At 40.8% G+C, this 24,521-nt stretch overlaps 1 protein-coding gene across 1 annotated transcript in view; it reads left to right on the top strand.

Moving 5' to 3' along the window:
* Positions 1–24,308, top strand: part of RAD18 (RAD18 E3 ubiquitin protein ligase) — a 136,633-nt gene extending 112,325 nt beyond the window's left edge. The window contains exon 13 of the mRNA XM_063121492.1: positions 23,649–24,308. Coding sequence (XP_062977562.1) covers positions 23,649–23,742 — 94 coding nt within the window. The 3' untranslated portion in view covers positions 23,743–24,308. The remainder of the gene's footprint in view (positions 1–23,648) is intronic.
* The last annotated feature ends 213 nt before the right edge of the window (positions 24,309–24,521 follow it).

Below are 24,521 nucleotides of genomic sequence, written 5' to 3' on the forward strand. Positions count from 1 at the left end.
TTCTGAGCACCACACTTTAAGAAAGATGTAGACAGAAGGCGGCCACAAAAATGGTCAGAAATATGGAAAACAAATTCCATGTGGAAAAGTTGAAGGAGCTGTGTTTGTTTAGCTTGGGATACAGAAGACTGAAAGGGACATCTTAGCACTCTTCAAATACCTGAAGAACTGTCGCAGAAAAGATGTCAAAGACTTGTTCTCAACTACCCCAAAGGATAGAACTAGATCTAATGCAAGGCTGGGCAGACTTCAGGCTTGTGGATCTACTTTGTTTTTTTACTAGAACCCCCAGATCGCCAACTGGAGAAGGCATATACTTAGAATTAAAAGTTTCTGAGCCCAGGAATGTGTTTTGAAGGGCAGAACTTAATGGAGGTCACAATCCTTCCACACAAAGATCCACTCCTGGTTAACCGAAACATTCTTCATTTCTGTAGTATAATGTTGGGTGGGGAGAGTCATTTTGTTGCAACTATAGTTAAACAAAAGGGAGTTAGACATCCTTGCCAGTAGATCCTGAATGTCTATCTGCCCATCCTGGATCAAATGAACTGAAATTAAACTTGGGTAGACTGGATGAACATTAGGAGGAACTTATTGGGAAGAACAGTGGAACAGATTATTTGGGGGTGGGTGGGCTTTTCCTCATTGGGAGTCTTCAAGCAGAGACAACAGCCATGTGTTGGGGATGCTGTAGCTCTGGGTTCCCTGCATTGAGCAGGTGGGTTGGACTAGATGGCTTAAGAGCCCCTTATCAATGCTATGATTCTTCCACTGAACTGGCTGCACAGCACAGGGGCTGAGCCTCTTAAATACTGCATGGCACACTGACATAGTTCAGTGCTTTTTGGTAGCCTGCACAGAGCGGCCATCGTGTTTGAAGCAGTTTTGAGACCAGTCATTCAATGATGTCGATCTTATTGTAATTGGAGACCTTTATGCTTTAAGGTGGATTCCTGCATTGAGCAGGGGGTTGGACTCGATGGCCTTATACACCCCTTCCAACTCTACTATTCTATGAATCTGTGAGATCTGTAGTTTTAACTAATGCAGATGCAGTCATGTCATTCAAACACCAGTAATGCTCTTTACCTCTGATCCTAGTCATTGATATTTAACAAAGATACACGTTGTATATTTCAGTGCCTTCTTGCTTGCTTGCTTGTTTTTAAATTGTGGTGGGTGTGCCTGCTGTACACCTTGTCACACTGTTACCTAAGTCATAGCATCATTGCATAGGAAATGATTGATAAAAATTGGTCTGCTGTGAGGAATGGGAATTGAGAAACAGGGCCAAGTTTCAGTGTAGTGTAAATTGTCTCGGTTATGTTGCAATTCTTTGTTATGTGCCTGGATTCCCATGAAGCAACAGACCTTTGTTATGCCTTGTGAAGACCGGTGCTTTTGTTAGCCACATTATTTTCCACCCAACCTGCCTGAGGTTAGTTGGCCTAAAGGAACGTAAGTATTTACTGAGCTTTCCAAATAGGAAGGGTCATTGTTCTGTGTTTGAGTCTTTTTGAATGTGCACCAACCACTGATTGGGAAACAAGTTCTCGCACCAGTTTGCTTCCTAGACTCTAGGACCAAGAGAAACCTCTTGAAGAACAATTTAACATAAATTAATATTCCTATATGAGCTTCCTAGACAATTTATTTTAAGTCCACCTTTCTGTGCCATCCTTTGAATTAAACTGCTTTAGTTTTTGTTATTAAAGGGCTGCAGCTTTTGTCTATGAAATACTATTGTTAAGGTGGTCAAAAGACCCCCATTAGAAGACCCCCTTTCTGGGGGAAAAGTGTACACCAAGCACTCAAGGCTCTGCCACCAGACCCCTCCTCCGTTCATTAATAAAGAGTCATCAGAATGCAGTTGGCCAGTTGCTCAAGGTTGCCCTGCACTCACCACCCCCAGAGCAGGGTTTAGTCTGCTCAGCAAATGTAGCAGTTTCTAAAAACACAGCTTCTAAGGCTTGGATCCCGGATCCAAGTTGCCATTATCCCAGACACTTCGGTGCACCGCTCCTTGTTATCAACCGAACCCCCCCCCCCCCATTGGTCAGCAAAGGCAGCTTCGCCCGCCCTTGCACGGGGGGCTTCTCTGGTACAGTAAGTTACATAATCAGGGCACAGTTTTCGCAATATTATGTGTTGTTAGCTGTTAGAAATAGTTTCATTTATGGAAAATGTATAACTCTGCAATCAATAAGGGATGGGAGGAGGGATGAGCCATGAGCTCATCAGGAGGGGCATGGAATGTTATAAAAGATGTTGGTTGTGGACGATGGGTAGAGAAGTTCATCTTCGATCCATTGAGGGTGAGTTTCCTCCTACACGTGTAGTTCAATAAAATGGTCACTGAATCTGGACTTATCTGGTTTTCCTGTTCCCTCCCTTCTGGTTGGGGTTTTTACCCTAACACTATGCAATGTTGTAATATAATTCTAATGGGAATGACAACCCTTCTCTGGTTTACCAAGTCATAGTGATTTGAAATGTCTAGCTCTTTCCACTTAAAACGGTATTTAAGATTCTGTGAAGTGGAGGGGGATAACACCCTTTTTTCTTTTTAAGCAGCAACTGAAAATGTACGATTAGTGTTTCCCAGATACAACTCCTTTTTTTACACAGTACAAACACTGATATACAGCATTCAGCATTATATAGTTTGTATTAAACTGCATGTGTCTGCCCCCCTTCCTTTGGTCTCAAACACAATGAAAATTCTTTCACTACAGCATTTTTAAGGTTGTGATTTCCAAGCTGCTGTTGCCCATATTTTATCTACACAACAATCCTGAGAGACAGGTGATTGCCCCACAGTGGACACATGGATTAGAAATGTTACCATGTCTGCTAAACATCGTCCACCGGAGGACGTCCAGATGGTAAAGAGCCTTTCACATTCTATCCAAAGCAGTTAAGTGATAGAACCATATGCTTGACCCTTGTCCATCTTGGACCCTTACCAAAGTGGTAAGATTGGATGTATTAATTGGATCTTATGCCTCCATTAGGGAAGGAGTGGTTCCCACAGTTTTGAAGGAGTCTATGGTGAGACTCTAACTAAAGAAATCTATCATTGACCATGAGAATTTCCGTAGCTATCAGCCTATATCTGATTTTTCATACCTTTTTAGTAGATATTTGAAAGTCTGGCTTATTTAACCCATTACAAGCTGTGGTACCCGCAGTCAGCATGTTGCATATCCATTCCCCCCTCGGGGGTTGTAGTGTTGTCCGAACTTGACAAGTGTTGCTTACGTGAAGGTTAAACAACCTTCACATAACCCTACAGCAGACCATTATTTATGTGGAGGGCTGAATAATCCAAACTCACGATTCGTATGATGTGACAACTCTGAGTGGCTGCAGCCTCACCATAGCTTAAATAAGCCATGGTAGGCTGTCATGTTGTGCGAACAGCCCCGCAGTATGAAGTGGGTAAACAAAAAGTATGGTGGTGATGGAGATCTGATCTTGAAAACAAAATATGTCTTTCCCATCAACTCTCACCATTCCCCCCCCCACCACCACCAGTAGCCTTCTTAATTGCCTTTCATTTTGAGCAGTGTTAGTGTTGGCTGTTCTTATGGCCTCCATGTACAAACACTTCCTAGTTCTGGAAAAAGAAAATAGGTGAGTTGTTTTTGGAGTGCTAATTTTGCAGTTGTGGATTCCACCCCCACTCCTATTATGGTAAGAAAAGTTTGCTTATTTGTGGAGCTATATTAATTTGAGAATACAAGGGCAAATTCACAGAATGGTCTGTTAAACTTTTTTTTTTAATGTAGTGAAAAATTACGCTCTGAGAGAGGCTTCATATTGTGGAACATGCAACTTGGGGAACAATGCAGCTTTATTTAACAGCTTTTTAACAGCTTTTTAACAGCATTTAACAACGTTAAGTTTGTTTTTAATGGACCCCACAATTGTTGTTTTTAAATGGATACTGTTGTTTTTATACTGTTTTTATGTTTGTGTGTGTGTGTGTGTTTTTAAATTGTATACTTTTAATGTTTACTATTTTAAAATGTTGTAAACCGCCCAGAGAGCTTCGGCTGTGGGGCGGTATATAAATGTAATTAAATAAATAAATAATAAATAAAATGAAAGGGGAAAGTGATAGGCATGAGTACAGACATAGTTTGGAGAAGAAACGATAGTCTCGTACCTACAGCAGGGCAGAAAACAAATTTCTAGCAACAGTTACCGAAGGTAATTGTCCATCTTCCAAGACCTATTCTCATTAATTGCTCAGCAAGCATGGCCACAACAACGATCATGTTACAACATCAAAGAGGTGGCTTCTTATCAGATTATAACATCAAACAAATAGTGCCTTCTTTATTAATGTTAGCATAGAATAAATGCTCTAGTACTAGTTAAATTATGAGGAAATGTTTCTATGGATGATGCTCTACCTCTCATTTCCATCTGCACATCCCAGGGAGGCTATGGAATTCTTGAACCAGAGTCTGGAGGCTGTTTTGGGATGGATGAGGGTGAACAAGCTGAAACTTAATCCAGACAAGATGGCAGTACTGTGGATTGGGAAACCAACTACTATGGATGGTGGTTTACAACTGGTCTTAGATGGGGTTGCACTCCCCCTAAAAGACCAAGTACGCAGTTTGGGAGTCCTCCTGGACTCTGAGCTAACTGGGGAAGCCCAGGTGGCTGCAGTGTCCAGGAGTGCATTCTACCAGCTTAGCCTGGTACGCTCTATCTGGAGAGGATGGACCTGGCCTTAGTTATCCATGCACTAGTCACATCCAGGCTGGACTACTGTAATGTGCTATATGTGGGGCTACCTTTGAAGACAGTTTGGAAGCTTCAGCTGTACTGGTTACCTGTGAGTTTACAAGCCAAAATCAAAATGCTGGTTTTGACCTTTAAAACTCTAAATGGTTAGGGATCAAGTTACTTGAAGGACCACCTTCACTCATATCAGCCTGCCCACACTAAGATCAGAAAGAGAGGCCCTTCACAGTTGCCCACCTGTGAGGGCAATTAGGTGGGTGCCCACACGGGAGAGGGCCTTCTCTTTGGTGGCCCCAAACCTCTCAAACAAACTTCCATCAGAGGTCTGCCATGCACCTTCCGAGTAGGCTTTCAAGAAGGCCTTAAAAACATTTTATTTTACTATGGCCTTCACATGACGAGTATAGTTATCACTGTTGTTGTTATTATTGCTGCTATTGTTCCTGCTGGGGTTTTTTGTTTTGTTTTTTCCATTGCTGTTTTCTTGCTTTTAATACTTTTTATATTTTTTTGCTTTTAATATTGTATGTACTTTATTGTTGCAAGTCACCCTGTGAGGGCATCTGTCCTGAAAGGTGGCCAAGAAATGTTTTAAATAAATAAATAACTACGGAAAAGTATGGCAGTGGTAGCCATTCATTCATTTTGAAACCTGTGTTACAGTTGTTTTATATCACATTGACTGGTTTCTTCCACCCTTGCCACCATATTCTGAAGATTTCTTTTTGTAAGACATTGGAATCAATCCATTTTAGCCAAAATTAAACTGAGAATGGATTTAATATTATTTGGGGGAACAAATACAATTAATATACACAATTACTTCAAAAGATATATGAAACAAATAGGATTTCTAAGATGTAAAGAGCTGGGACAGAGGAAATTGTTTTATGTACGATACAATCTTTCTCGTATTTGACAGGCTGTTTGTTCATCTGGGGGGGATTGAAATCCCATGTCTCCATCATCATTGATGGTTTACTAATCTGATATACTCCCCAAGCACATCTGCAGCTCTTGTGTTCATTGCCTAGCCTGCTGCAATGCATTATACATGGGGCTGCCTTTGGAAATGGCCCAGAAGTTTCAGCTGGTCCAAAACAGGGCAGCAAGACTGTTAGGGGTGGAATGGGCCAATGGGCCCACATTATGCCAGTACTTTTCCAGCTGCACTGGTATTAACATTCAAAGCCTGAAATGGCTTAGGCCAGCTTATCTGAAGAATCGTCTCCTCCTACATGTACCTACTTGGACTCTAATATCATCTTCAGGGGTCCTTCTCCTTGAGCGCCTGCCAAAGGAAGTGAAGCAGGTGGTTACCAGGAGGAGAGCCTTCTCTGCTGTGGCACCCCAGTTGTGGAATGAGCTCCCTAGAGAGGCTTGCCTGGCACCTACATTGTACTCTTTCCGATGCCAGATGAAGACCTTTTTATTTCCCCAGTATTTTAGCATTTTACCATCCTAGTCTTTTAACTTGTGCTGTTTTAAATCTGTATTTTCAACCTCTGCATTGCCACTCAGTTTTATTCTGGTTGTACTCTTATATTGTGGTTTTAAGCTTCCATGTTTTATATTTTATGCTGTATCTTATGGTTTTAATTTTTGTGAACCACCTAGAGAGCTATTGAGCGATATAGAAAATAAATAAATAGTTTAGAAAATAGCCTATTGGTTTTCAAACTTTATACTTTCATAGTACAATATCTGTTATTCAACCTTTTGAGCATATTCTAGGTCCAGACTGCTAGTTATTTTAGTTATTTATTTTATTACATTTCTATTTATAACAATAACATAGTAAAACATAATATAAAAACCTTAAGTTCAAAACAGAGTAAAATCAATATAAAAGCCAGCAGAGTACAGCTACAGAGGGTAGTACAGATCTCACCTCTGCCCTGCATGAACTGAGAGCACACCTTAAAACACAACATTGCCTTGTAGCTGTGCCTTACAGTGGAAGATAGGTAGGGATCTGCAAAGTGTCTTTTAGGGAAACCAGAACATAACTCTTTTCGGAACCTCTGATAAATCACTGGCCTTGGTCTTCCTTCTGTACAGTAGATGGTTCATCATTATGAATTTAGTGTCAACATAGCTGTAGTGTGGCAGAATTGGAGACCTCTATCAGTCTCAGCAAAATCAGAGAGTGATAAAAGTGCATTCTACTTTAAAAATGGCAGCTAATAAAATTTTAAGACCAATAACATCACTTGGGAGGTATTTTGCTGAACATTAAATTAGAAAGAAAGCATGCATAAAAGTTAAATTGCTTTGCTTTCCCCCTTTCATGTCAGAAATGTTATTTTTATGGAATAATCTTTTTGATCTCATCAGCTCTAGTAGAATTGAGAATGCAGCAGCCTTGTTACTTCAAGGATATTGAGAATTGGAAATGTTTCAAGAGAGGTCAGTAAATAAAAGAGTCACATATGAGAACGTATTAACAAATGTTAATCTTCCAGAAAAATAATTACTGCTCTTGGAAATAATTTAAGCTAGAGCTAGGTCATAGTCTACAAAATGGTGTAGGATCTGTGCAGCACAATCCTATGTGTGTTTACTCAGAAGTAAATCTTGTAATGTTCAATGGTGTTTACCTCAGATAAGTACACATAGAATTGCAGTGTTGATAGTAGGGGTGTGCACAGACCACCCAATCTGCTTCGTGGCCCGATCTGGAAAATCCGGATCGGGCCCGATCCTCTTCACACTGCTCTGCCCGTCTCCCGCTCCGCTCCGTGGAGCGAGATCCGGCTTCGCTGCCGTCACTATATGGACGGCGGCGGCGCAAGAGAAACCACCTACCCACCCCGCCCCCTTACCTTCCTCCGTCGCGGGATTCAATGGAGGCCCCGGTTGAAGCCGGAAGAGGCCTCGGCCTTCACTTCTGGCTTCAACCGGGGCCTCAATTGAAGCCCGCGACGGAGGAAGGTAAGCGTCCCTCCTCCCTGCTCCCTTACCTGGTGCCGGCGCCGCTGCATGGATGGCGGCGCCAGCGGCGCCAGGTAGGCCAGGCCCCCGCCCCGGCCCCTTACCTTCCTCCGTTGCGGACTTCAATTGAGGCCCCGGTTGAAGCCGGAAGAGGCCTCGGCCTTCACTTCCGGCTTCAACCGGGGCCTCAATTGAAGCCCGCGATGGAGGAAGGTAAGCGTCCCTTCTCCCTGCTCCCTTACCTGGTGCCGCCGCCGCATGGATGGCGGCTCCGGCAGCGCCAGATTAGTCCCCCTCCCCCCCCCACTTACCTTCAGGTGAAGCTCCGGATTGAGGCGATCCTCTTCGCCTTGATCCGCAGCCCCCCTGACTCTCTTTGCCTCCGCCTTTTCCGGAGGCGAATTAGGCCGCCTCGCTCCTGCTTCTCTGAACCGAAGAGAAGCGGAGCACATCCCTAGTTGATAGTTTAGAAAGTGAGAGATATTATTCATTTGCTAAATAGGACTGGGTACTGAAGAGCCTAAATATGACCTCTCATACAGACAGCTTACAAGGCCAAACCTGTTTCAACAGTAGAATATCGTGTGTCTGTGGGCCGTGTCACTGGGCCTTTTTAAAAAATGAATCAATATAGGCATATAGTTTGGATTGGGGTAAGCAGAAGGTAGATGGGGGATACTTGGCTCAGCAATAGTACAAACGAGAAGGATCTTGGAATTGTTGTAGATCACAAACTAAATATGAGCCAACAGTGTGATGTGGCTGCAAAAAAAGCAAATGCTGTTTTGGGCTGCTTTAATAGAAGTATAGCTTCCAAATCGTGTGAGGTACTGGTTCCTCGGTATTCAGCCCTGCTTAGGCCTCATCCTGAGTATTGCGCCAGTTCTGGGCACTACACTTCAAGAAGGATGCAGACAAGCTGGAGCGTGTTCAGAGGAGGGCAACCAGGATGATCAGTCCTATGAAGAGAGACTGAAACAACTGGGCAACTTTAGCCTGGAGAAGAGGAGATTGAGGAGAGAGATGATAGCACTCTTCAAATACTTGAAAGGTTGTCATACACAGAGGAGGGCCAGGATCTCTTCTCGATCATCCCAGAGTGCAGAACACGGAATAATGGGCTCAAGTTACAGGAAGCCAGATTCTGGCTGGACATCAGGAAAAACTTAAGTACGATAATGGAACCAGTTACCTACGGAGGTTGTGGGCTCTCCCACACTAGAGGCATTCAAGAGGCAGCTGGACAAACATCTGTCAGGTATGCTTTAAGGTGGATTCCTGCATTGAGCAGTGGGTTGGACTTGATGGCCTTCTAGGATCCTTCCAGCTCTACTGTTCTATAATTCTATGATTCTATGTTTGGACTTCAAGTCCCAAAAGCTCCTGCCAGCATGAGCAATGGTCAGGAATGATGGCAGTTGAAGCCACAAACATCTGGAAATCTACTTTTGGCCCACCCCTTGTTTAGACTATGCTTTGGTTTCTTTGTTTGCTTTTCTGCAGTGCTTCATGCATGTTTATGCTTCAAGAAGGATTCAGATGATAGCACCAATGGTCTGTCAACCCTCAACCCGCAATACTGAGAATTTGTAGGGTTTGTGATGCATGGTTTTCAGCAGTGAGGAAACTATGAAAATTGCTTTCTCAAGGCAGGAACTGGATTTTTTTTTATTCTCCCATTCAGTTTTGATTGTGTGGGTTGTTGTGTCTCTTAATTACAGTTGGGAAGCATCTCTGGGGGAAAGCAATGCATTTAGTGTATTCTTGGTTTTATCAGAAATACTTACTGGAAACATATCCACTTTTATTCCATGAATGACCAGCAGAGATGGATGATAAAAAGAATAACACAGATAGAAAGATAGATGATGTATAGATAGAACATGCTATTCGTATAGAATGTAAACAAGAGAAAATACCATGATTTAGGGCACAATCCTATGAAGATAGTCAGCAGCCTCTGAACTCAGAGGCTGCTGAGTAGCCAATACAGGGCGCTAGAACCATCCTGCTTTTCTTGTAGATGGGCAATTTGTCCCATCTAGCTGTGGCACTTCGGAGCGGGAGGGAAGCAGGCTGGGGTGACCATAGGAAACACTATAGGACTGATGCCTCAATCTCCTGAGGCTCTCATGCTTAACAGAGTTGTAATAAAAGAGTCAAGAATGGATGTTGGATATACAGATGTTGAGAAAAATCAACCCAGCTATTGCCTGGACAGTAAAGTGAAGGAGAATTCTCCAGTCTTATGATAACACCGACATCGATTAATATTAGCAAAATCCCACCCAATCCAGACCACTTTTCATTATACATCCTCACTAACTGGTGGATAACTTGCTAGTTATTAAGAATGCTTCTAGAATGATACACATAGTACAGCAGACATGTAAAGCAATTTGTCAAGTTAGGGTCAGCCTGTGGTAAGGAAGTGGTTCATGAGTTTGTGTTTCTTCTAGTTTAAGCACATCATTCATTGAGCTGACTGAGATGGATGGGAATTCATAGGCGTGTGTTTTTTATTTCAGTAATTAAAGACCATCTACTTTTCATTATAATGTGAGCATAGGGGATGAATAATGGTAGGAACTAGAACTGGGGAAAAGTTGGGAGAAGAGTTGAGGGATAGGGTCTAGCACTGACTATAATCTCTCTCTCTCTCTCTCTCTCTCTCTCTCTCCAAACACCATTTTTCAATAGTTAGGCTACTCAAATTCTTGTTTTCAGATGAGGATGGTTATCATCCTACTTCTGCATGTTCCTCACTGATTCAATCTTACATTAGTTATTGCCTCCATAACAATATCAGGACTTCCAAGGGAAGGGTTATCCCATGATTTGTATGGTATGAAGGAACTTATATCAATCCATATTTTCGGGTGAATCACTGAATCTCCCAACCATAGACAATCCCCACTCTAGAGAGCTTAAATGGCCAGAGAAAAAGTATTGAAAAAAATAGGAACAAAGGGAAGAATTCAAACCCAAAGATTTATAAAATTAAGTGATGTTGAATTGTCAGTCCCATAGGCCTGCAGTGGGTAGGTTTCTAATTATTTGTTAAGACCTTCTCTGCATTAGTAATGTATCCCTTTCTGCTTAAATAATATTCATGAATTCCCACCCCTTCAATTTGTAGTCTTTTTATGATATCATGAGAACTGGTGGCAAAATTCCCTTTTGGCTCTAAGAGCTGTAAAACCAGGTTTTACAATTATTTCTGGCTTCTTAATATTCCAAATTAATCTCAAAATAATTTTCTGCTTTGGCATGAAGAATGTTCAGTAAGTGCACTTTTGAAAAAGCAAATGAAACTACCATTGAAATAATTTCTGTCCAGGCTTGTTATTTGTTTATTTAAATTGTATTTTGTATTCAGGAACACAAATAATCTAATCTTTTCCTTCTAAACATCAGATTCAGATTCAGAATAGGGTACCTTTATAGCCTGTCCACATTGTGTCCACATTTGTTTTCAGCTTTATCCATACTATGTTAGACATGCTCTCCCTTTTGAAAAAATAATAATCTTATATACCAGATTTTTGGCTGCTTTTGCATCTTATCTAAGAGTGAGGCTGCAAAGCAAATGCTGGAGTGGGATGGTAGGTTGACAAGTACTTATGATGCCAGTAAACTGAAAACAGTATGCAAATAACTTGTTTGTTTCGCCCCAGACCCTTGGAAAAAGCACGAATGTAGTAATCCAAAAATAAGAGGCAGTTTTGAAGAGAATGGTTTCTAGTGTTTTATAAAGAAAAGTTTAGTTGCATGAGGATATTTCTATGAAGCCCTACATTCCACTATCAAGATATACGCGAAACTGTTTTGTGTGTGTCTGAGAGAGAGGTAAATGTTTTAATGTATGCAACTATGATGATTTGTTATAAGGACTGAAGATGAAAGGGTTAACAGTACAAGAGAAAAATGTATATCTTTTACTTGAGGCACAGGAGAGATACAATGACTGGGCGCACACAATATGGCAACCCACCATGGGCAGCCAGCCATGGTGGGTTGTCACGCTGTCTGAACCTGGCAGGTTTTCCACAGGCCAGCTTATTTTTCTCAAATAAGCCACCCTGAAAAACTATGATTTATTGTAGTGTGGTTCATACCCATAGTGGGTTGTTGTGCTTCATGATTTTATCATAGGTTGCCAGGATTGGCTGCAAAGCTGCTTGGCGAGAGTATCAAAAAGCCCGCACCACTCTTCGCAATCTTGCCAGTGCCGCCTCCAGTGAGGGCCCCTCCACCGATGCCCAGAAGGCACTTTGGAGGGACTGCCCACCTTTAAAAACAAACAAAAAACTGGGCCTTTGGAGTAGGGAAATGGGGCCTTATTTTTTATCCTAATTATTTTCCGTTCTTTTGCAAGAGTGCAGATTTGCCTGTATTATTATTATTATTATTATTATTATTATTATTATTATTAATTTATTTATTTATATAGCACCATCAATGTACATGGTGCTGTACAGAGTATGTTTGATATGTGTAGCCTTGCCTTGTCAGTTTCCTTGTATGTCTCAACTGTCAAAGTGAATGCCTAAGTGAGAGAAGTAGGTGCACCAAACAAACAACAACAAGGGGACACACTCTGGCCTCTGCTAGACCAGGCAGGCTATATCCCGGGGTAATACCCGGGATCGTCCCTGTGCATCCAGATGACGCACAGGGGATCCCAGGCTCAGGCAGGGATCAACCCTCCCTGGCCCCGGGATATAGCCTACCCCTTTGGGCCCACTTTTTCCCTGCGGTCTCGGGCTGTGGCCCGTTTTCACGGCTTTTCCTGGCTCCGCGCGATCACTTGTGTGGAGCCAGGAGCTGCGCCCATTGGGGATGGGGGGAGCGGGGAAACCCTCTTTTTAAAACAACAACAACAACCCTTACCTTTGCACATGATCGTTCGTGCGCGTCATCCCCTTTAAAAGTAAAAAAAAAATGGGCGGGCGCGACGGCTCTCTTCGTGAGGTCACCTCACCTTACGCGTAAATGAGGGTGACATCCCGCGATACTTGCAGCGCGGGGTCTCTCCTCGTCCGTCGCGGATTTACTGGTAGGTCTAGCAAAGGCCTCCCCCCCACAATATCTTCCACTTGGCAATGAAATCCCCTCACTATGGAGTGTTGAACTGATAGTGTCCTCCCATTCAACACTTCCAGTAGTTTCCAGCAAATCCAGAAAAGGGAGATATTGCCTCCCCTGCTGAAATCTTGGGGGAATGCATTTGTCCTTTGTGTTGGATTTGTAAGTAGTTGTTTGCTCATTTGGTTTGATAAAGGACAGCTTTGATTTAATTTCAGTGTTTAGGTATTGTTTACATAGATTTTATGGGTTGGTTCCAGATTTATGCTGGATCAACTGCACTGATAGAAGTAGATTTCCGTCAGTGCCTGCCTTCCCATAGCAGCCCCCTCCAGACCTGTGAAAATGCTGCACAGAGATACAGGAGATCCTGCTGAATGTGGTGAGCTATGGTGTGTGTGTGTGTGTGTGTGTGTGTGTGTGTGTGTGTGTGTGTGTGTGTGAGAATCTCCAAAAATCAGGTGGAGGAACGTTCCACGAATGGAGCCCTTCCTCTTGTGGATGGTAGATCCTGGATCCAGCCCATCAATGTAATCTCTGCCCGATTTGTACTCATATTTCATTGTAATTATTTGTTTGTTTGTTTTTAGTTTAAAAAAATGGGTTCAAGTGCTTGATTTAGTTTTTTATTATGAAAACTTATGATTTTATTAGAATGTAAGCCTATGCGACAGGGTCTTGCTATTTACTGTTTTACTCTGTACAGCACCATGTACGTTGATGGTGCTATATAAATAAATAAATAATAATAATAATGAGCTGTATCGAATTCTAAGTAGGATTAAGTAGGCTACATGGAGGAGCAATATTGAGTGTAGAATTTAGTACAGCAGAAGGGGAAACACAACGTTCATTTTGTTGAGTCTATTCTTCCTGTTTTAGGTATGTTCCTGAGTTAGGAGCATTGCACTGAGCACATTTTGAGTGGGTGGTTCAGTAAACCTTAATGGAATCTCTCCCACTCCCATCCTTAGATCTTCAATTGAGGCTTTACGCAATGTCTCATCAATGGTTGAAGCATGATGGGTGGGGAGATATCTCATTATTGGTAGAGGTATGGCTTTCTTGATGGAGGTGTCCATTTTATTGAATTCTTTGCACAAGAATATCTGGTTGGGTTCTCTACATTTAAACACAATGTCGAGATGCAGTTGCTTCAGTATGCTTTTGGCCTGGACAGTAGCTGGTTATTTCTTTGATCTTATTGGGGATTTTTCTGGTTTTTCTCCTTCTCTTTCTAAATTTTGCACATGGGTATTTTATTTGTAAAGGTCATCATCCCTTTTATTATTTTTTATGTTTTTTGTCAGTTTGGACAAGTTGGTATGGATAGAAAGGTGAGATAAAAATATTTTAATAAATAATTTCTACTGGTGAAGAAGTAGGTTCCATCAGTCAGACCATCAAAGCAGATACTTGGGTTGGCAATAACCTATTCCATTACAGTTATGCTGGTTGTGAGTTTTGTGTCTAGCTATTGGCAAACTACTAAATAACAATTTTGTATAGTTAAAAAAGGTTTCTAAGCATCAGATAGCTTTCTTTGGAGCCAGAATCAGAGTAGCCAGAATCAGAATAACCACATATGTTGTTTCTGGCACAGCTTTGAATTTGCTCTACACTTTTACCATCTCCCTGTACTCCAAAATGCTTCTGGATCATTACTGTCTTCTCACACTGTTTACAATTTGATTTCAGTTCTGAGGTTACAGTATTTACCATAGACATTCTCTGTATGCCAACTATTTAAATAAGCTATCTAGTTACCATGGTCTTTAATTTGCAACTGTAGTTCTACCAGTCGCTCAGTTCTCTGAAGGTTTCCTCACTTTTAAAATAAAAATATTATTTTAACAAACATTAAGAGCTTAATTTTGCCCATGCTTGACATATTTTGCTTCCTGTATCTGCTCTGTCTGCATTAAAGCTGTATTACCTATATAAGAAGAGCCCTGCTGAATCAGACCAAAGGATTCTTTTGGCCAGGGACATAGTCCTGCAGAAGTTTTTGCCTGCAACTCCCATCAGTCCCCTCCAGCATAAGCAAATGGGTTATGGGAGCTGCATGCCAATAACAGCTGGAGGGTGAGGTTGCTCACCCCTGCTATAAGCAAATGTTTTTCTGCACTGCTTGTAGTAGTGTTATGCCCGGAAGGCTGGGAAATCTCTTGAATTTTACAGATCCTTTAATGCAGAGAAGCAGTCGGCTAGGAAGAAGGAATACCCAAATTACGTTTGGAATTGGGCCAATCTGTATCAGATGCAGTTTGTAACAGCCAATCAGGAAAGCTGACAGCACTCTGAAATCAACGTACCTCAATGCAAAAGGAGGGTGTTTCCAGATTTATTTATTTATTTATTACATTTTTATACCACCCAATAGCCGAAGCTCTCTGGGCAGTTCACAGATGGAGGGTTCCTATCAGTCCTACTAATTAGAAGCTGTTATGCGGCAATCCCATCTCGTCTTTTCCTCCTTTAATGGATTTTCTGCAGTAAGAAAAAAGATGGAAGAAGCTGTGGGAAGGCTACGAGTGGAAGATGGTGACATCTCAACTCCCCATAAACTGTGAATGAGGCAGGATGATAGCACTATAAAAGCCTCGTGTAGAAGCATCACAAGTGTTCTTAAAGCCAAGCTAATAATTAGCTTGAGGAAAGAAAGAAGGATGCTTCATATCCGATACGGCAGCTTTCCCAACCTGCTGGCCTCCAGATCTTTTGGGAGTACAGCTCCCAACATTCCCAATTATTGGCCATGCTAGCATGGGCTGATGGGAATTGAAGTTCAAAATATGTTAAGAACACCAAGTTGGGGATGGCTGCCAGCACTCATGGGACAATCAAAACTGTATTAGCATCATGTAACTAACAGGATTGGGTAGGGGAAAATTTGAGGCTTTTATTATGAACAGGAGTTGCTCATCCACAATGGAAAATAAATATACCAACTAGTCTCGTTAGGGATAACTTTAAGGTATTAGGGCAATTTTGGGAGAGAAGATAGCTCACTTCTGACGCAGCCTGGTCTTCATTCTTTCGCCTTGGGTTTCTGCTCTTGCCATAAAAATCTCACTTCTACAATCCATAATTTACAAGCAGATGTTTTTGCTGTGATATCTACAGAGCGAATTTCTTGTTTAGTGTAGGAGTGAGCAACTTTTTTAGGATCATGGGACACTTTCCCATGTGGATAAATGGTCAGGAGCTGCCTACTGCTGGCAGAGAGTGAGGCTAAAGCTAAGAGCCCCTTTCTCTCTCTTGGGAATATTGCATATTGCTAGAAGGTGGCAGTGTTGCAGTTAGTTAGTTCATGGGAATTTAGGCCACAGCTAGCCTCAGGATCTCTATAGCCCACAGTGGTTTCTTGTGATTTGTTCATTTTCCCTCTCTCCTTCCTCCTCCTCCCGACCTCCTCCATTATTGGGAGGTCTTGTGTTTGCTCTCTTGCTCCTGCTGGTGTTATGGAACAGAAATTTGACAGAACGAACTCCATATTTTTGAAACTTTATGCTGTACCTTCATTGTATGTGCAAGAATATTGTGAGTAAACCAGTTTATCTTTCCTTCATTGAAGAAGGGTGTGGTCTTCTTTTTAACTTTGTGTGCATGTAGGCCTGGTAAATGCTCATTGTGGTCGACCTTTTGGTTTTTCTCTAACTGTCTTTCTAACAGGAAGCATCAGTATTAAATAATTCCTATCAATCTCTTACCCTCCCCATTCTTTCATTTATCCAGCTCTTCCATCCATCCATATTCATTCTCTCTGTGTGTGTCTGTCTCTGTCTCGCATACACACAGAGATAGAGCACCCCACTGCCTCCTCCACCAGCCCAAAAGCAGCATGGAAACAAAAATAATGGGTACATTGGAATAATTGGGAATGGGGGAATCTGATTGTCTACCTGTGCCTAGTCAATACTGTGATATGGATTTCTGGAAGGTTTGAATCTATCCATACAGTGTTTTATTCTGTTGGTACAAGGTTTTGTTCTGTGTTAGTGATACCAGATATTTTTACATACTTTGATTTCCCAGTGTTATGAACTTTAAGGCAGGACATTATTCTGAATCTAAATGCATAGATTTTGATGTTTTCCAGGCCATAAAATTTATTGTCAAGGGAATCAAATGAAAAATGGTCATCAGATATCTGTGTGTGTTTTATTTAATATAATAAATGTGTTATTTATTTAACCATCAACAGAGATTAATTTCAGGGGCGGGGAAGTCACATTCCTTTCTAAAACATAAAATCCCAATGAAAGTGCTTCTTGGAATTGTGTTGTCCATGCTAGTAAAAAGTGTGACCAACTCAATTGTAATGTTTATTAGAACTGAACAATTATTCACAGACATTCAGAAGATTCATCTGTAGGAAGAATTTAGTCACAGACATTTTGATATGTTCAGTAATGTTTCAATGCTTGAACTCTACTTCCAGGTAAATAGAAATTGAAATTCTACCATCTGAAAAGAAAGTAAAAAGCTTCAGCCAAGACATAGACATACCCTATTTCTTCGATTCTAAGACACACTTTTTTCTCATATAAACATCTCTAAAAATGGGGTGCATCTTAGAATCGCGGGTGTATCTTAGGGTTTGTTTGTTTTTCTGTTGGTGGTACTGAAATTAGTGTGTGTCTTACAATCGATAGCATCTTACAATCGAAGAAATACGGTATAATTTTGCTAATTTTTGTTTTAGAGGACAGCACCGGCCTTGAGTATTTCCTGGATAATTATCCATTTGCTTGATAAATTATCCATTTGCTGGCTCTTTCCCAAAACTATGTATTTTCGTGAGCTTTCAGTGATAATTTCCAGATAGCATAAAGATTGCAGCATACTTTTAAAATAAAAGCTGGCTAAGTAACGTATGTTTCTTCTTAAAGACAGATTCCAATTAAGTCCTAATTAATGACACACTTAACTTGGACAGCTAAGCTACCAGCAGGTGACTATTACTAAAACCAAGAATCTTTCTCTCTCTTAAAATGCTAAAGTGTTTCAGCTTTTCTATAAATTATATCAGGCTGTGAAAATATGGTCAGTAGTAGCGCACCTTTTTTGTTATCAGTTCCTTAGTTAGGACAGGCTTGAGAGATAGACCAAAACCAGTGTTCTTCAGTGCAAGGCTTGAGGGCTACTGTCAGCTTACAGTCAGCTCAAGTGCCGCTCTGTGCCCCCCCCCTCTCTCTGTAGTAGCTTCTCGTCAAAAGGGGCTATATAGCTTCAACTTGTTTGTTTTAGTACTGGGTTGGCTGCTGAGATCTGGGCTACAGGACAAGGTTTTCTGGGGGTGGAAACTCAAGACTTCTCACTTGTCAGCAATAACATGGGCTGGAGGGAGAGAGAGGAGAATTCAACAGCAATCAGCCAATTAACTGTCTGTGGGGGGGGGGGCAACATCAATGTTATTTTGGAAATGGCCCACTGTACCCCATCACATGGTTGGCCAAATAAGCTACTGTACATAATTTATTTCTTCCCCCTTTCCCCTCCTCTGTAGTCTTCCCACCCAGGTGGGCAGGTATCCCAACTTCCTTTGTAGTGGAAACCTGTCTGTCTCTGCTGGTTCCCCACAGTTTCTCTATATGACATCAATCTTTAGCCTCTACCACCCCAGGCCCTTGGTTTATGGAACCCATCGAGAGTTGACATGTCATCTGGACAGTCATGATGTGAGGAACCCCAATGGGTCCAGGTATGGTGTACACATAACATTTATAATCTCAGATCTGTAAATAATCAGAATTTGAAACAGAATTCAAACTGATTTTAAGAAGTCTGATTGCAAAGGCAGTTTTGATTGTTGCTGAAGGAGGGGAGCAAAGAAGCCTCAGGCATGATCCCTCCTAAGAACTAAGGTCCATTCATTTCATTGGAGCACAATTCCTAGAATGTATTCATTAGAAATACTTATAAACTGCTTTTCTGCTCACCAAAGCTTTCAAAGTGATGTACAATTTAGACAATAAATCAACAGAATAAAATCAGAAGCAAAATGTGATTTAAAACAGGCCAGAAACTATATTAAGATATGCTTATGTCTGCATATCTTAGAAATTTCATCAGTTGAGATTCTGTATCACTGATTTTAGTTAGGAGATCAAGTACAGTATGTCCACATTGATCCAGTGCAGGAAGGCCTGTTTGGTGGAGAGAGGCTAACGTGAAGGAGTTGAGTATTTCCACCTGTCTCACCCTGGCGCCTCGGAGTATGAGAAAGCCTGTTGCCTGAAGATCAGTGCTGGAAGGGATGCTTGGTGGAGAGAGAATAATGTTAAAACTTTGAGAGTAAATGAGCCTTGGAGGAGGACTGGAAAGCTTTACCTCCCCAGGTGAGAGCTGGAGGGAAGGCTGGCACAAGTGACAGGTGTTTCTAGGCTCATTATTAAGAATCAATGTGGAATGTAGATTTATGTACCTTTGTAGGGAGACTTTCTTCTATTTCTATGTTATGCTTTATTCTGATTTAGTGCTCAGTTGTTGAATTAGTTTAGTTGTACTGTTTTATAGCATAATTTTTATTTATATTGTGTATTTAACTGCCAACATTATGGCCCTTTGTAATTGTTTTTATTGTATGCGTTGAATATTGTTATATGTACTGCTGTTCATTTGTGATGTCGTGAGCTGCTTTGGGTGCAATTTTGTGGAAAAGTGGCATACAAATAAATAGATGAGATGAGATCCACAATCTGTAATGATGGAAATTGTTGTTTTTAACTTCAACTAGTATTATGCCCAATTTATGATATGGAGGGATGACTCTTGCATGGCCATGCCAGAACACAGTTCCTGTGCTCAGAAAAGCTTGCACTTTCCTCAGCAACTGGCCCTACCTAAGGGGGCCTGCCACGTGCTTTGAAAACTATTACTTTGGCGGGTTGGTCTTTCTTAATATAACAAGTTTTGTCAATGCTCTTCCCTTGTCTGGTGTAAATTTCCAAGCTATATTCGTTAAATACAACATCACAGTAGTAGATTCCCTACAGCGCAATGAGGTGCTCTCCCGCTTGCTTCACTCTTGCAGTTTCCCACAGGGCAGGCTGTGGGTGGGTGGGGATCGCCCCCTCCTGATTCTACCTATGGAAGTAGTTCTGTCGGCATAAATAAGCATGGGATCCAACCCTATGTGATTCCTTCATTGTGTGTAAAAAAGGACATTTTCTTATGATGTGGTTCTATTTACATTTATAATATAATGGTCGTGATTCCATTGGCCTGAAAAGCCATTCCATTTTCTTTTAACCATAAAGCACATGAACCACATTAACGGCTAGATTTTCAGATGGTAGACAGAGAGTGCCTTCCTTCCCATTTACTAAGGTAATTTGCTCAGACCTGGGGCCTATTGGTTGCAGTGGAACCTACATGCTAGGAAGTCTGCTTAAGTTTTCAGTTTTATTAATATGCCAGCAATTTATACCATTCATCAGTGGGGTATTAGCATCATTAATGTAGTTCAGTAATTTAGGTAGCAAAGGTTGGTGTTCTTGGAGTCTTGTTAGAGCTTGGCTTCCAAGCTATTCTTCAGTCTATACAATCTGTAAAACTGTCCTCTAGTAATTTAGGAGGCAGCATAGAGAATGACTTGTAGAAATGCCATGTTTAGACTTTTCAATCAAGGATTGCTGCATTTGGTATCCAATATTCTGCTGACTGTTTTAATGAATGCAGTGTAATTGAAGAAACAACCATGTGCTAGGAATTAGGAACCACCAAGGAAGGCAATCCTTCTGGGATTACGCGTTGTTAGTGCTTTATGTGTTAATTTGATGTGATCCAGTCTGGCATAGCTATGTTAGATGTCTGCATAACCTTCATCAGTAGAACTGAGATGATGCATAAACCATGACGTTGGATTCTTGGAAACTGGCTTGTAATTCTGAAGATTTAAGATGTCATTCCACTGAAATGCTTTTCAAAAATAAACACCACACATTTCACAGGCATTTTCTTTTTGTATATCACCCTCCCCCAGTCCCCCCAAAGAGCTCAGTTTCTATGTAAATGATTTTCCCCCCCTCATCCCAGTCCAATGAGTATCATTTTAGATTTCATTCCTGGCCCCTTCAGCTTCAGTTTTCTTTCATTAAAATGGAAGTAGATAATGACTGGCTATATACTAAGAATGTGAAGCACTTTGTGTATTAAAACTGTTCTTATACTTATTTTATTTATTTATTTATTTATTACATTTTTATACTGCCCAATAGCCGAAGCTCTCTGGGCGGTTCATAAAATATTCTAGATATAAAATGATAATTAGCAGTAAGAGGTACTGCTAGAGCTTACATACACACAGTTGCCTGTAAACCTAATGGTAGCACTGGGGTAATGTCCATCCTGGGTGGCATCAGTCGACAAACCTGAGTTTCTTTGAATATGGTTTTTCTTTCTCATGTAACTTCATGCTAATGTAAGTGCACTTAAATGGCTCTACCATCTATTAGTAATTTGTAGTCATTTTAAATAATTCGTTACAAAATGTATGTATGAGATCTTGCAGAATTACTGTACAGAATCCAAGAACAGAAATGCCAGGTAATTTATCTTAGTTCAATGGGTGTGCAATGTGTTCTTAATTCACAGTCACTTAACTAGAACTTAACCAGGTCACTTAACTAGAATTAGTGTCGGGTGTTGGTTCCTGCTATCACTAGGGTGGCTATTGAACTGATCTCCATTCAAAGCCATCTGTGTCACCCTCAGTTTCCCTGTGTGTTCGATCTCAGTGTATTTTCATGAGTGTTGGACTAACTGGAAGATATAATGTGGAGGAACTAGTGCCCCAAATTGCTTAATTTCCCACCATGAAATAATGGGGCATAAGAAGGAAGAATACATCTGGGAAAATATGTGTCCCACACCCAGGAAAGTGGTGGCTGAGTTATATGGACCATTGGGCCGACTCATTATGTGGCTGCTCTTTGTGTCTTAGGAAGGAGCCAAAGCTCAGGGACAGAGCAGAGGTTTAGAATGTATAACAGGGCTGGCCCATTGTGGCCCAAGACATATTGCTACACAAGGCGAAAGACAAGATGGTGCCCCACATAGAGGACTAACTGGATGGCAGCTGAATCTTATTTCAGCACTGGCAACGGGACAGCATCCCCCAGTATACGTAAGGGCAACAGGTTAGGTTAGGGTGCACACACAGCTCTGTTGTCCAGCACCATACCTCTGCTCCCTAGCATTTACCACCTGAGTGGGCGCTTCACTCTGCGATGGTTTAGAAAGCGCCCTCTTGGCTTTCAGAGCACACAGTGCTAGATGGACCACAATGTGACTCAGAAGAAGGCAACTCTGAGATCTGCTAGTGAAAGGGTGAGGCTTTCTTGTTCTTATGCCTCATTGCTGTACTTGGTAGTCTATCCTCATTCAAACTTGATTGGGGAAAATACTTTAAACACACGTGTACGATCCCACTGAAAGTGCTGCATAAAGTTAAACTTAAATGTGAAACCTCTCAAAGTCAGAGGCATCGAAATCCATTTTAATAAAATAAAATAAAAACAGGATAGCACACTCTACATAGAATCTTTATAGAGTCTGCTATACTGTTTTATTCCATTTTTAAAACAATTGCTTATTTTATAGCAAGAAAGCCTCACTGTTGCCAGATTCTAGCACTATGTCATAGGCTGTTGGACTTTTATCAATATAACCTTTCATTTTTTAAATTCTTCCTTGGGCTTTACTATTGTTGTCTTTTAACTTTCTGGTGAGCCTTTATTTATTTAAGTCTAGTCCTGCACTTTACATTTGAAATCTCAGGTGGTGTTTTTTTTTTGTTTTTTTACCTACCATGCCAGAAAATGTAATTACCTTTTTAGACTGAGAACAAATTCCTTTTAAAATTGAATATTGTGAGATGTCAGTGGTATATTTATGTAATATTAAAAGGGGAGCCATTTCTTTGTAAGATCCGAGATCCGTGCATGTCCATCTCTGATCTTCATTAACATAGTTACCATTTACATTTCTACAACATTCTGAACCATTTAGATTTTTAAAAATGCCTTGGTTCCCATCTCTTTGGTACTTGATTGATTTAGCGTTTGGGGCATATGTTATCTGTGCTGGATGATGGGAGATTGAAAGTATCTGTGGGTTGCTACTGATGTTTGAAAAGACACAGCATGTGGTTAGGGCTTAGGTTTACATCCCATAAGGCTACTTTGTTCAAATCCCCACTTGATCATCTGGTCTCCAACTGCCCATCCTGATCTATTGTTGAGAAAGTCAAAGGATATCATACTAGCCACATGCCTCCATCCAGCACCATATGTCTTCAACAAGGCATCATCTTAAATTATTAAATTGGTTCTGCCGCCCAATTTAGGATAGACGGCTTATGAGGTCCCGCAGTGCCATACAATGCAGAAGTTGGACGTTAAAGAATTTGTCCAAAATTAACTCTGTGGGTATTAACCTCCCTGATGTAGTCTTAATATCAGAGCTTGCTGCCCTTCTGTAATGAATGCTTTTGCTAAATCTGTGTAAGTATGCTTGATTTTTGTCATAGCCATCTGAGCTTCTGAATATAGAGCTTTAGCTATGTGAACATTGCCTTATTTTAATCACCTTTGTTCATAATGTATTATTATTATTATTTATTGCATTTTTATACCGCCCAATAGCTGAAGCTCCCTGTAGATGAGCTAAGCTGAAGACAGGAAAAAGTATCTTTTGATCTTCACAAAGAATACACTGAGTTGGATCCAGGATTTGCCTTTCTTTGACAGAAGGGCTCCATTCACATAAGTCATACCTCTACAGATGACTATTGCCAATTCCTGCTATATTCAGCTTTTAATATGCATTTTCTCTCTCTCTCTTTTTCTTTTTAGCCACAGTTTCCCAGATATGAAAATGACCAAGCAAAAATCGCAATGCTCTAGAAGAAGCCAATTCTTGCCCAAGAGTAAACGAAGAAAAAAATAGCATAAAGATATCAGATATTATATTGTATTATGGAAACTTCTAAAATGCCTTTGCTTCTTCCAAGGTCCATGGAAATAAGCATCCTAGTTCTAAATGCATTTACTTGGAAGTAATTTCCCTTGTTAGCAATAGAAAACACTTCTAAATAAATATGCCACTTCTATTTAAAGCACTGAAACAGCTGTATAGCTGTGTTGCATAAAAAGTTTCTATTCAATGGTTCCTATTAAAATAGTTTCTGTTCTATTTCCACACAATATAGGTGGCATTTTTGCCTTTAGAATGCACACTGGTTTATTTAGGTTGTCTTCCCTCTTGCTTTTTACTTATTCATCTTCAAGTATTATTGCTTCTGTTTGACTCTTAATTGTTGGGGTGCTTTGGGATGGCTCATTTACTCATGCACAAAAGAACCCTAATTCACAAAGCCTTTTTTAGATGTGGGGCAGGGCAGAGAGCTGATCATATTCTTTTACGTAAAGAGAAGTGCCAACTTTTTAGGCCTTTTGATCCATCTGGAACAAATAGCATTTTCAAACTATTAACCACTGGCTTCCTTCATATTTTTTTTTAATTGGAACTTCCTTTGATCTTTCTGTGGAAAATATTGTGTTTCTTAGGGACTAGAATTTGTAGACAGTTGAAAAACATTGACGAATGAAATTAATAAAATGTTTTAAAAGAGGAATAGTTAGGGTTATACTCCATTAGCCCATTACCCAACAAAATGGCTTCTATCAGTGGAAAGGGGGTGGGATAATTCCCCCTACAGCCTCTCA

This window comes from Elgaria multicarinata, chromosome 3 (genome assembly GCF_023053635.1).
Source record: "Elgaria multicarinata webbii isolate HBS135686 ecotype San Diego chromosome 3, rElgMul1.1.pri, whole genome shotgun sequence".
NCBI classification, from domain to species: Eukaryota; Metazoa; Chordata; class Lepidosauria; order Squamata; family Anguidae; genus Elgaria; species Elgaria multicarinata.